The sequence below is a fragment of the Rhinopithecus bieti genome, unplaced genomic scaffold (genome assembly GCF_001698545.2).
Source record: "Rhinopithecus bieti isolate Rb0 unplaced genomic scaffold, ASM169854v2 scaffold_33444, whole genome shotgun sequence".
In the NCBI taxonomy this organism is placed as follows: domain Eukaryota; kingdom Metazoa; phylum Chordata; class Mammalia; order Primates; family Cercopithecidae; genus Rhinopithecus; species Rhinopithecus bieti.
In genome coordinates, this window is record NW_016814544.1 from 888,768 (window position 1) to 900,546 (window position 11,779).

Below are 11,779 nucleotides of genomic sequence, written 5' to 3' on the forward strand. Positions count from 1 at the left end.
CTTTTTTTTTTTTTTTTTGAGACAGGGTCTTGTTCTGTTGCTCAAGCTAGAGTGCAGTTTTGTGACCATGGCTCACTGCAGCTTCAAACTCCTGGGCTCAAGCGATGTTCCCACCTCAGCCTCCTGAGCAGCTGGCACCAGAGGCACGTGCCACTATGCCCAACTAATTTTTTTCTTGAGACAGTGTCTCACGATTGTGCCCAGGTTGGTCTCAACTCCTGGGCTTAAGCAGTCCTCCCACCTTGGCCTCCCAAAATGCTGGGATTGCAGATGTGAGCCCTGTGCCTGGCCTCTTTACTTATTCTGTTAATTGATGTATTCCAAGTACCTAGAATGGTGCCTGGCACATTCTTGATGTAGGTGTAAAATGACTAAATATAGTCTCAGACAACTGAAACAGTTATGTAGACAGTATATGTATCGGTTATCTATTGCTGAGTAACAAATTATCCCAAAACACAGTGGCTTAAAACTACATGTATTGTCTCAGTTTGTCTAGGTCAGGAGATAGAGTATAGCTTAGCTGAGTGTTCTCAGGGTCTCTCACAAGCCTGCAAAGCGTCAGCCAGGGCTGCAGTCATCTGAAAGCTCAAGTGGGGAAGGATTTGCCTCCAAGCTCACCCATATGGTGAGTGACTCAGTTCCTTGCTGGCTGGAGGCTGCCCTCAGTTCCTTACCACCACATGGGCCTCTTCATAGGTTAGCTCACAACGTGGATGCTTGCTAGCTTGCTTCATGAGAGTAAACAAGAGGGAAGAACAAGACAGTGAGAGAGGGAGAGAGGGAGAGAGAGAATGAGAGGAAGATCAAGAGAGGGAAACAAACAAGACAGACTTTACACTCTTGTAATTTAACCGTAAAAGTAGCACCCCATTACCCTTGCTGTGTTCTGCTTATTAGAAGCACGTATCTAGGTCTAGTACACACTCAATGGAGAGGATTATACACAGGCATGAATACCAGGAAGGAGGGATCATTGGAGGCCCCAGTGATCTTTGAGGCTGCCTACTGCAAGACATGTACAGAATGTTTTCTCATATAGCATCCGATTTATCTGGGCACCCAGAGCAGAAGGCACACACTGAATGCCTACAGGTCAAGCAGATGATGACAGGGAGGGAAGACATCAGTCGGGGGAGGTTTGGCAGACAACTGAGCCTCTGCCCACCCTCCATCAGGCTGATGCCAAGCAGGAATACAGGTCAACTGTTGTCAGATCTTCCAAATTTTCTTTTTCTTTTTATTTTGAGACAGTGTCTTGCTGTCTCCCAGGCTGGAGTGCAGTGGTGCAATCTCGGTTCACTATAACCCCTACCTCCCAGATTCAAGTGATTCTCATACCTCAGCCTCCTGAGTAGCTGGGATTACAGGTGTGCACCACCAGCCCAGCTAATTTTTGTATTTTTAGTAGAGACGGGGTTTCACCACGTTGGTCAGGCTGGTCTCCAACTCCTGACCTCGGGCGATCCACCCTCCACCCTCCTCAGTCTCCCAAAGTGCTGGGATTACAGGCACGAGCCACCGCTTCTGGCCCAAATTTTCAAAAGAAGCCAACACCCTAATTTTTTGAGACATTTTCTGATTTTTAAAATGGATAAGCAAAAATACACCCGTTTATTATTTTATTAATTATTTATTATAGCAGTTTATGACTCCTCCCTATGGCAGAAAGTACCTACTTCATTGTTTTGTTTTATTTTCTTTTTTTGAGACAGGGTCACACTGTCTCCCAGGCTGGAGTGCAGTGGTGCAATCTCGGTTCACTGTAACCTCCTCTGCCTCCCAGGTTCAAGTGATTCTCATGCCTCAGCCTCCCGAGTAGCTGGGATTACCGGCACGCACCACCAGTTCAGCTAATTTTTGTATTTTTAGTAGAGATGGGGTGTTTTTTTTTTTTTTTTTGAGGCAGAGTCTCGCTCTGTCGCCCGGACTGGAATGCAGTGGCCAGATCTCAGCTCACTGCAAGCTCTGCCTCCCAGGTTCATGCCATTCTCCTGCCTCAGCCTCCTGAGTAGCTGGGACTACAGGCGCCCGCCACCTCGCCCGGCTAGTTTTGTATTTTAGTAGAGACGGGGTTTCACCGTGTTAGCCAGGATGGTCTCGATCTCCTGACCTCGTGATCCGCCCGTCTCGGCCTCCCAAAGTGCTGGGATTACAGGCTTGAGCCACCGCGCCCGGCAGAGATGGGGTTTTACCATGTCGGCCGGGCTGGTCTCAAACTCCTGGCTTCAACTGATCCGCCCACCTCGGCCTCCCAAAGTGCTGGGATTAAAGATGTGAGCCACCACCCCTGGCCGGCCTAATTGTTATTTCTTATACCTTTTATGTGTGTTCCAACCCTCTTACTGTCCACTCCACCCCCGTCCCACTTGCTCATAGGGATCTAACTAATTCACTTTGAGCACTTTCCACAGCTCTTTGCGTGTAGCAGGCCAACAATATTGTTGAATGAAATATGAAACTCGACATATATCTCACATATTTCCCCCTGTCCTAGAGCAGGGGTTAAAAGTGGTCTCTGGTGTCTAAGTTAGAATCCTGGCTGGATGACTTGCATGCTGCACAACCTTAGGCAAGTTACTAGCTTTTGAGAGCCTCAGCTTCCTCAGCTGGGAACAATCGTACCTGCCTTAGAGAGTTGTTAGATGGATTCGCTGAAATAATACATATGAAGAATTTCGCACAGAGTTTAGCGCACAACAGCAACTCAATAAATGATTTACTGTCACTCACATCATCCACCCCCTTTCTCTCCTCACTGGCTTCCTGCCTCATCACCCTCTAGTCCTTTATCGACTATCTTCTGCCACTGTCTACCTGGCTGGCAGCTCGCGTGAGCCACCACAACGCAAACTTGTCATTATCACTCATTATCACTGAACGATTTAAACTCTTCAATAGTTTTGCTGTTGCCCTTAGTAGGAGAAAATCCAAACTCCTTATCACAGCTCACCAAGCTGTTGTGGAGCTGTCTGCCCAGCCACCAAGTCTCATCTTCACCTCTCTTCACACTCAGCACTCCAGCCACGCTGAAGCTCAAGCTCTCCTTTCCTGAATGCTCCACCTCCACACTTAGCGCCACTTCAACAAAGCCTTTGCAAGTGCCATTGCCTCCAGCTGGAACCTCTAATCCCCGCTCCTACCACCCCTTCTAGATGTTCCGTCTATGTGCTAACAGAGAATTCTTGATGTTTCTTGCTAAACCTGAGGGCATGCACAACATCGATTTTCCTCACCTGTCCTCTCTTCCAAGAACAAGGCCAGCAGAGAATAGGCAAATAATAAAATGTGCAGAATTGTCCACAGCAGCGCTGACCATGAGCAGACAGCGCCACCTGTTGACCAAAATCTGCACTTCAGTACCTGGAAAGCAGCTTTATTGCTTTCTACCCCTAAGACATGAGTAATGGCTTTGAAGTTTTCCAGTACATCCGGTATCTTCACTCCCACCAAACTTAGCAATGAAAAAAGCTAATGTTATTGCATACTTAGTGTATGCTAGGTACTCTCCTAAGTGCTTTGGTTATTAACACGTTTAATTTTTGCAACTACCTAATGAGGTAGGTAACCTTACTGCCATTTTATGATGGGGTAATTGAGGCACAGAGTAGTTAAAATGCCTCACCCAAGATCACACTGCTAGAAAATTTCAGTAGAAACTCCAAGTTAAGCAGTCTGGCTTGAACCTGCACTCACAAGTCCCAAACTCACTGCCTCTATTCTATCTCCTTTACTCCAGTGATCTAGTTACATCCCGGACACTTCTACCAGGAAGCTCCACTTTGAAGGTACCACTGTCACAGTGGCACTGGTGTCAACCACAGTCCCATCTGGATACAGCAAACGCAGCAGTTGGGTCTGGCCTCCATGTTATTGCTCTGCTTGTGTGACCTCCAGCAAGCAACTTACTTCTTTTTTTTTTTGAGACGGAGTCTCGCTCTGTCGCCCAGGCTGGAGTGCAGTGGCCGGATCTCAGCTCACTGCAAGCTCCGCCTCCCGGGTTTACGCCATTCTCCTGCCTCAGCCTCCCGAGTAGCTGGGACTATAGGCGCCCGCCACCTCGCCCGGCTAGTTTTTTGTATTTTTTTAGTAGAGACGGGGTTTCACTGTGTTAGCCAGGATGGTCTCGATCTCCTGACCTCGTGATCTGCCCGTCTCGGCCTCCCAAAGTGCTGGGATTACAGGCTTGAGCCACCGCACCCGGCCCACAACTTACTTCTTAAATCCTCAGCTTCCTCATCTGTAAAACAGGATTAGTCAGGGGGCTAACCCTATTTTACAGATCCGGAAGCTAAAGCACACAAAAGTGACAGGTGCAGGGCCACACAAAAAGCGGCAGACAGCAGGCATACCTAAGCTGTCTTACTTTTTTTTTGAGATGGAGTCTCGCTGTCACCCAGGCTGGAGTACAGTGGCACAATCCCGGCTTATGCAACCTCCGCCTCCTGGGTTCAAGCGATTCTCCTGCCTCAGCTTCCTGAGTAGCTGGGATTACAAGCACCCGCCACTACACCCAGCTAATTTTTGTATTTTTAGTAGAGACGGGGTTTTGCCATGTTGGCCAGGCTGGTCTTGAACTCCTGACCTCAAGTGATCCACCCACTTCAGCCTCCCAAAGTGCTGGGATTACAGGTGTGAGCCACTGTGACTGGCCTGTCTTACTCTTAAACACTACACTAGTCTCCCTCTGCTGGTAGGGGCTGTGTCTGTTTTCTTTACTCTCAAATGCCACGCACACTGCTTTGCACATAATAGGTGTCAACAAACTTGTTTTAATATATATATACATACATACATACACACACAGTCACATTCCAGTGTGACAAATACTCCTTCACCAGAAGAGAGCGCTACCACTCCAGGATCCTGAAGACTCGCAACAGAGAGCTTAGGCCTGGCAGTCTTCACAGATGACACCCAACAGAGAGCACTTTTATTAAAGTGGGAAGGGGTGGGGTGTACCCCAGGGTGTATACTGACACGGACCTCATGCGGGCCCAGAGCTCTGCTGCACCCTCTTCATCAGCTCTTCATCCTGCATAGACAACTCTGTCAACTTTTTGCCCATTCGCTCATGGATGTCCAAGTACTTAGAGACACATCGGTCCAGGCACACAGACTCGCCCTTGGAGAGCTCTGCTTCCTTGTAGTGAGGAGGCACACACTTCCGGTGGCAGGCACTGGTCATTCTGGAGGGAGGGAGGGGCAAGGTCATGTCAGCAGCATCCTGTGACACCCCAGGAACCCTCAACCATTCCAGCCCTGCTATATTGATTTCACCTTCCCCAAGAAGGCAGTGTAAATCCTTAGTTTACACCTCAACCACTGGAAGGTCCTTGCAAGTAGGAAACTTGCCTGAGCCCATGTATATGACTAATTAAGTAGAAACAATTTGTTAAGGACTGGCTATGTGCCAGGCATCATGCTAAGTGCTTTACCTGCATTCTGTTATGCAATGCTTACAATAACCCCAAGAGATACTTATCCCCATTTTACAGATGAGAAAATTAAGGCAAACAGAGGCTCAGTAATTTTCTAAGAATCACATACAGCTGGGATATGAACCCAGGTCATCTGACCTCACAGTCTACACTTAACAATCCTTCTAATTTATAGCCATCAGGATAAACCAACCAATCAAGAGAGCTTAAGCCAATAAAAAATAGCAGACATTTCACTGTTACTAAGTGTTAGGCTTCAGGCTAAGGACTTTCATATATTTTTAGATTTAATATTTATGATGCCCTATGAGGTAGGTATCATTATGTCTTTTTCATAATGAGGAAACCAATTGTCAAACAGTGCAAGTAACATGTCCAAGTGTACTGCTGGTGATCGGTGGAGCCAGGATTTGTTCCCAAATGTGCCAAATGGTTATGAGCACTAGTTGCAGAACCAGACTGAGGTGCTAGTTCTGGCATTGTTACCCACCAGCTGTGGACCCTAAGGAAGTTACTTAACCTCTAGCAGCATCAATTTCCTCATTTTAAGATGGGACTAATAAAATTAACCCACTGGATTATTTTGAAGATTAACAAGAACCTGACACAGAATAAAGGGTTTTAAAATGTTAACTACTAAATTGGCTGGCTATGAGCTATTTATCAAGAGGCAAATACTCAGCTTTTCTTGGAACCTAACCAGAGCCTGGACTGGAGTTTCTCTTCCTGCTTGGCTCCTGCACTGCCAGGTCCATCCCCATCTAAATGCCCAACTCATTCTAATGACTGCACCTACATTAGGATCAACCTTGGAGGTGGGTATGGGGAGGGTAAGCATGGGCCTCAGGCTCCCCTACATTCAGGAAGGAATTTGTTGTAAGTCATTCACCTTCGATATGGGTGACCAAGACTTATTTTCCAAGACAGGGTAGCACATAGCTCTCTTTACCTGTTGTACATATCAGCCATCATCTCCACCTCCAGCTCCGCAGCCAGCTGTTGGGCCCTGAGAGGATCCATCTCAGCCTAGCACCGTGGAAGGTATCTCTTTCTGGCCTCCTAATCGTGGGAGCAGACATCACCATCAGCACCCACCGCCGCCGTTCACTCTCCTACCCCTGGGGCTAGAGGATACGGAGGACTCACAGACCACCACGGGCCACTAACCTCAGTGAGCTTAACCACCCCATTTCACGGATGTGGAAACTGAGGCCTCGCCCAAGGTCGCACAGGACGTCCATGGCGAGCCTGGAAATCGAGCCCCGGATCTCTGATGCCCCAGTCCCTGGAGGTCACCTCTATTCAGAAGATCGAGGACCGAGGCAGAACGCTCTAACCCATGAGCCTGAACCTCCAGGGCCCTGGGAATGAGATCGTAGGCTGAACAGAGGCGCCCGGGACGCAGCCCAAAGGCTGCACCTCTGAAATGGCGACGCCATAATCAGGGCCACATTGAATTTAGAGGTCATGGGTCACTCACCACTGCCTGGGACGGATCACAATGCTCACGGAGATCCCAACTTCTGACAAAAACTATAACGTTACCCGCCTCCCGAGAAGGCTCCAGCGGAAGCACGTGGGTTACTTCCGGGAGGGAAGTCCAGCCTCTCCTCTGATTCAAACTCGCTTCCGGAACTAAATACCAACGAGACGGCGCCGGGAACTCGGCGATCATAGAGAGTTAGCTGCCGGCGCCCGGCGAAGAGGAAGGGGACTTGTCAATGCTAGAGGGGACGCCAAAGTACCATAGGGGCTTGGGCGGGGTGCAGAGAGTTTACAGCCCGCTTATAATTCAAGTCCCTTGGGATGTCACAGAGCCGCTTCAGTTTATTGGTCTTCAGGAAGAGGCGTGGCGACAGATATCAGTGAACCTCATCCCGGTTCCGGACAGCCGACTCCTGAGCGCAAATCAGGGGTGGAGAAGGAAGAACGCCCCCAAACAGCGATTGTGTTTTTGTTTCGCGTTAAAATCCCTGGAACGTTTTTAAACGTCCCAGTGCCCAGGACTCACCTCATTTCAATTAAATCAGAATCTCTGGGAGTAGGACCCAGGCATCAATACAATTTAAAATTCCCCAGGTGATTCGTATGTACAGCCAAATTTGAGAAGCAGTGCTCCATGGGACGTTGTGCGATTACTACTGTGTGTAGGTCACACTAAGCCCCTTCTGGGGTTGCAACGATAAGCGAGATAGGCTTCCTGCTCGTAGAAAGACAAGACGTGTAAAATACGTTTTCTTCAACAGTCAGAGGTCCTGAGCCACAAAGAGATTAATAAAAGCAATTTCGGCTGCCACCGGGGCTAATCTTGGGTAAGGGAGAAGGAGGGTACTGGTGAACTTTTCAACTTTCAAGACTTAATGTATTCTTCAAACTGTACCATTCACTCATTCCCCACTAAAAAGAAGGAAACAACACTCAGTCCGTTGATTTGTCACGCAATTTCCTAGTACAATAAATTTACAAGATGTAAATTGATGACGCAAGGGCACATTGGCCATTGGAAAAGGTGGGCTAGACATTTGATATGTGCGGTCATCATACGCTTCCCTAATTGTCCAAGACCATCCTGATTTTAAACAATTGACCTTTCTGCTTTGAAGACTCATCTTTGTGAAACCTTGTGCCCTGAATTTTAAAGACTGAGGTATAATATTCATAAAGTGCATAAAATACACGAATCTCAAGCTTAATTAAATATATATGTGTATATATACATTTGTATAACCACCACCCAGATCAAGATATAAAATACTTCCTGCACCCCAAAAAGTCATCTCGTGTTCCTTCCCCATCAATACTCCCTCTTGAAGTTAACCACTATTCTGACCTCTATCACCATCAATTCGTTTTCCTTGTTCTTGAACTTCATGTAAATGGAATTACACATTATTTTCTATTTTGTGCCTGACTTCTTTAGCTCAATGTACCTGTAAGAGTTCATCCATATTATTGTGTGCATCTGTTATTCCTTCTGTTTTATTGCTGTCTAGTGTTTGATTGTATGAGTATGCCACAATTCATTTATCCGTTCTCCTGTTGATGGATGTTTGGATTGTTTCCAGTTTTTGCCTATTATGCAATAATGCTGCTATGATACTCTTGTACAGATGGACATATCTTGCCTTGGTTTGCTTTTGAAAATATAGTCAACATTGGTCAGGTGTGGTGGCTCACGCCTGTAATCCCAGCACTTTGGAAGGCTGAGGCAGGTGGATGACCTGAGGTTAGGAGTTCGAGACCAGCCTGGCCAACATGGTGAAACCCCCATCTCTACTAAAAATACAAAAAAAGTAGCCCGGTGTGGTGGCGGATGTTTGTAATCCTAGCTACTCAGGAGGCTAAGCAGGAGGCTAAGGCAGGAGAATCGCTTGAACCCAGGAGGCAGAGCTTACAGTGAGCCAAGATCACACCATTGCATTCTAGCCTGGGCAAACAAGAGTGAAACTCTGATCCCCCTGCAAAAAAGAAAAAATATAGGCAACATTATGGAAAGTTAAGAAACTGCGTGGGAAAAGGAGATGGGTTCTTACAAGAGGAATCTTGCAATATATACTGGACCTTATGAAAGGTTACATACTCAGAGAGGTTTTCCATGACCTTCAATTCCTCTCCATCATTTCAGCCAAATCTGCCTCCCAGGTTCATACGATTGCACTTAAGTAAGATTCTCAAACTCACAAAATTATAGAGATGCAGAAGAGATTTCTGATTGCCTAGTGTTAGGGTTGATGGGGAGATAGAAGTGTACCTATAAAGGGTAGCACAAGAGAGATCTTTGTGTTGCTGGATAATTCTGTATCCTGATTGTGGTGGTGGTTACAAGAATCTACACAGGTGATAAGATGTCATAGAACTGGCTGGGCGCAGTGGCTCATGCCTGTAATCTCAGCACTTTGGGAGGCCAAGGCGGGCGAATCACGAGGGTAGGAATTCGAGACCAGCCTGGCCAACATGGTGAAACTCCATCTCTACTAAAAATACAAAAAATTAGCTGGGTGTAGTGGCAGGCAACTGTAACCCCAGTGACTTGGGAGGCTGAGGCAGGAGAATCGCTTGAACCTGGGAGGTGGAGGTTGCAGTGAGCCGAGATTGTGCCACTGCACTCCAGCCCAGGCGACAGAGTGAGACTCTGTCTAAAAAAAAAAAAAAAAAAAAAAAAAAAAAAAAGTCATAGAACTACTACACACACACATTATAGCAATGTTAATTACCTGGCTTTGATATTGAATATAGTTATGTGAGATTTAACCTTTAGTGGAAGTTGCTAAAGGGTGTACAGGACCTCTCTGTACTATTAATGCAACTTCCTGTGAACCTATAATTATTTCTAAATAAAAAGTTTTAAAAATCACTACAAAAAAGAAAACAAATCACTGTCTGCACTATTACTGTTTCCCATCACTTCTTCTCACCTCCATGGCTGACATTGTGGTCCAAGCCACCACCATCCTGCACCAGGGTCATTGAGTTTATCTCCTGACTGCTCTCCCCACTTGTATCTATGCTTCTTCACTTTTTTCTCAAAACAGCACCCATCCAGAGTGTATCTGCCCAAGACTGGTGAGTTCTTCTACATCTCTCTCTGGCTTACTGGTTTTTTGTTTAAATTCATTTCTCTTGTCCTACTGTCATTAAATATTGAAAAGAACAAAATACGCTGGGCGTGGTGGCTCATGCCTATAATCCCAGCCGGGTTTCAAGTATTACTAGAGCCAGCTGGCAACCATTAATATTGAACTATTTAATCACTAGTACCCAAACGCAGATGCACAAACAGATCCCTCTTTCAGATCATCCCGGGCAAGACCTCCAAGTTCCCGTCATATTTCTCTTAATTAGTTATTTCCTTCAATATGTATTTATCAAGTACCTACTACGAGCCAGGCAATTCTGCTAGGCTCTGGGCATACAGCCACGAGCATGGTAGATAAAATCCCTGCCCTCATGGAGCTTAAAGCCTAGTGAGAGAGACAGATAATAAGGAAATGAATAAGGTAATTTTAGTATTATGAGGACAATACAAACAGTATTATGAGGACAATAAAAACAGCTGAAATGATGGAAAGGAATTGAAGGTCATGGAAAACCTCTCTGAGGGAATGAAATTTCAGCTGAGTCCAGAAGAGTAAGAGGGAGCCAGTCTTACAAAGAGTAGAAGGAAAACCGGTCCTGAGTCTGAAAAGGGATGGATTTATTTAAGGAATAGGAAGGAGGCCACTGTGGCCCAGTGGTGGGGCTTCGGGTAGGAGGACTGGGGGGTCCCAAGCTTCGTAGTAGTAAGAGTGTCCCCTGCACCCATTCTCCAAAAGCAGTGCCTTTCTTAGATCATAAAACACACAAAGTGAAGACTTTTTTTTGAGATGGAGTCTCTGTCACCCAGGCTGGAGTGCAGTGTGACTTGCTGCAACCTCTGCCTCCCAGGTTCAAGTGATTCTTGTGCCTCAGCCTCCCAAATAGCTGAGATTACAGGCACGCGCCACCACGCCTGGCTAATTTTTATATTTTTAGTAGAGACAGAGTTTCACCCTGTTGGCCATGCTGTTCGTGAACTCCTGGCTTCAAGTGATCCACCCGCCTCGGCTGCAAGTGATCCACCCGCCTCGGCCGCCCAAAGTGCTGGAATTACTGGCATGAGCCACCGAGCCCAGGCTTGTTTTGTTTTTTTCTTAGCAAAATGTGCTAAAATACTCAATTTTTTCTTAGTATAAAAATGTGTTCGGAGCCTAATGTGTACCTGTCACTTCAGCTCAAAATAGAACTCAGGAGTTTTGTATTTTCCAGGCTCCATCCAGTGATCTGTCAGCTTGTCCCATCACTTTTGCTCTCTCTGCCCCTCCCCCTCCAAATCTCTCAGTCAGCTGTGAGCCCGGAGACACATCCCCTGTGTTGGCAGCTGCCCCACTCATCCCCTCCTTAGCCCAGCCTTAAGCAGCTGCTTTTGTCTGAGGACGAGGGAAAGGGCCTATGTAAGGAACGTGGCAGGGGCGGGTGTGAAGAGAGCACAGGAGGCCTCGTATGGGCTCTGGCTGAGCAGTGGAGGCCAGGGCCATGCTCCAAATGGGTCCTGAAGATGGTTGTCAAGGTCCCTATGGTTAGGAGAGTACATTGGGAAGAAAGGTGACCACAGGACGGATGCTGCCAGGCTCAGGGCGGGAGGGACGTGCCGTGATTGAAAGGTGCCACCTGTCAGATCTTCCACGGGAAATCCGAGCCTCCCAGTCTAAGGGAAAGTGTTGTACCAACAGGCCAGTAAACAATGCTCTTCAGGCAGCCCAAGCCTCTTGAAGTGGGGGTGGGGTGGGGTGGAAGAGGGAGAGGAAGGGGGGAGGCGGGAC

At 47.1% G+C, this 11,779-nt stretch overlaps 1 protein-coding gene across 5 annotated transcripts in view; it reads right to left on the reverse strand.

The window, feature by feature from the left end:
• TIMM10 (translocase of inner mitochondrial membrane 10) overlaps positions 1-7,576 on the reverse strand; it is a 16,292-nt gene extending 8,716 nt beyond the window's left edge. The window contains exons 1-4 of one of the 5 annotated variants that reach the window (XM_017851380.1): positions 6,922-7,576; positions 6,391-6,500; positions 4,987-5,189; positions 717-731 (exon numbers count right to left, since the gene is read on the reverse strand). In XM_017851380.1, coding sequence (XP_017706869.1) covers positions 4,988-5,189; positions 6,391-6,461 — 273 coding nt within the window. In that variant the 5' untranslated portion in view covers positions 6,462-6,500; positions 6,922-7,576 and the 3' untranslated portion in view covers positions 717-731; position 4,987. Of the gene's footprint in view, positions 1-716; positions 732-4,752; positions 5,190-6,390; positions 6,566-6,608; positions 6,803-6,921 lie in introns of those variants that run through there. The other 4 variants (XM_017851381.1, XM_017851379.1, XM_017851378.1 and 1 more) reach the window with 4 other exon arrangements.
• Between the last annotated feature and the right edge of the window lie 4,203 nt (positions 7,577-11,779).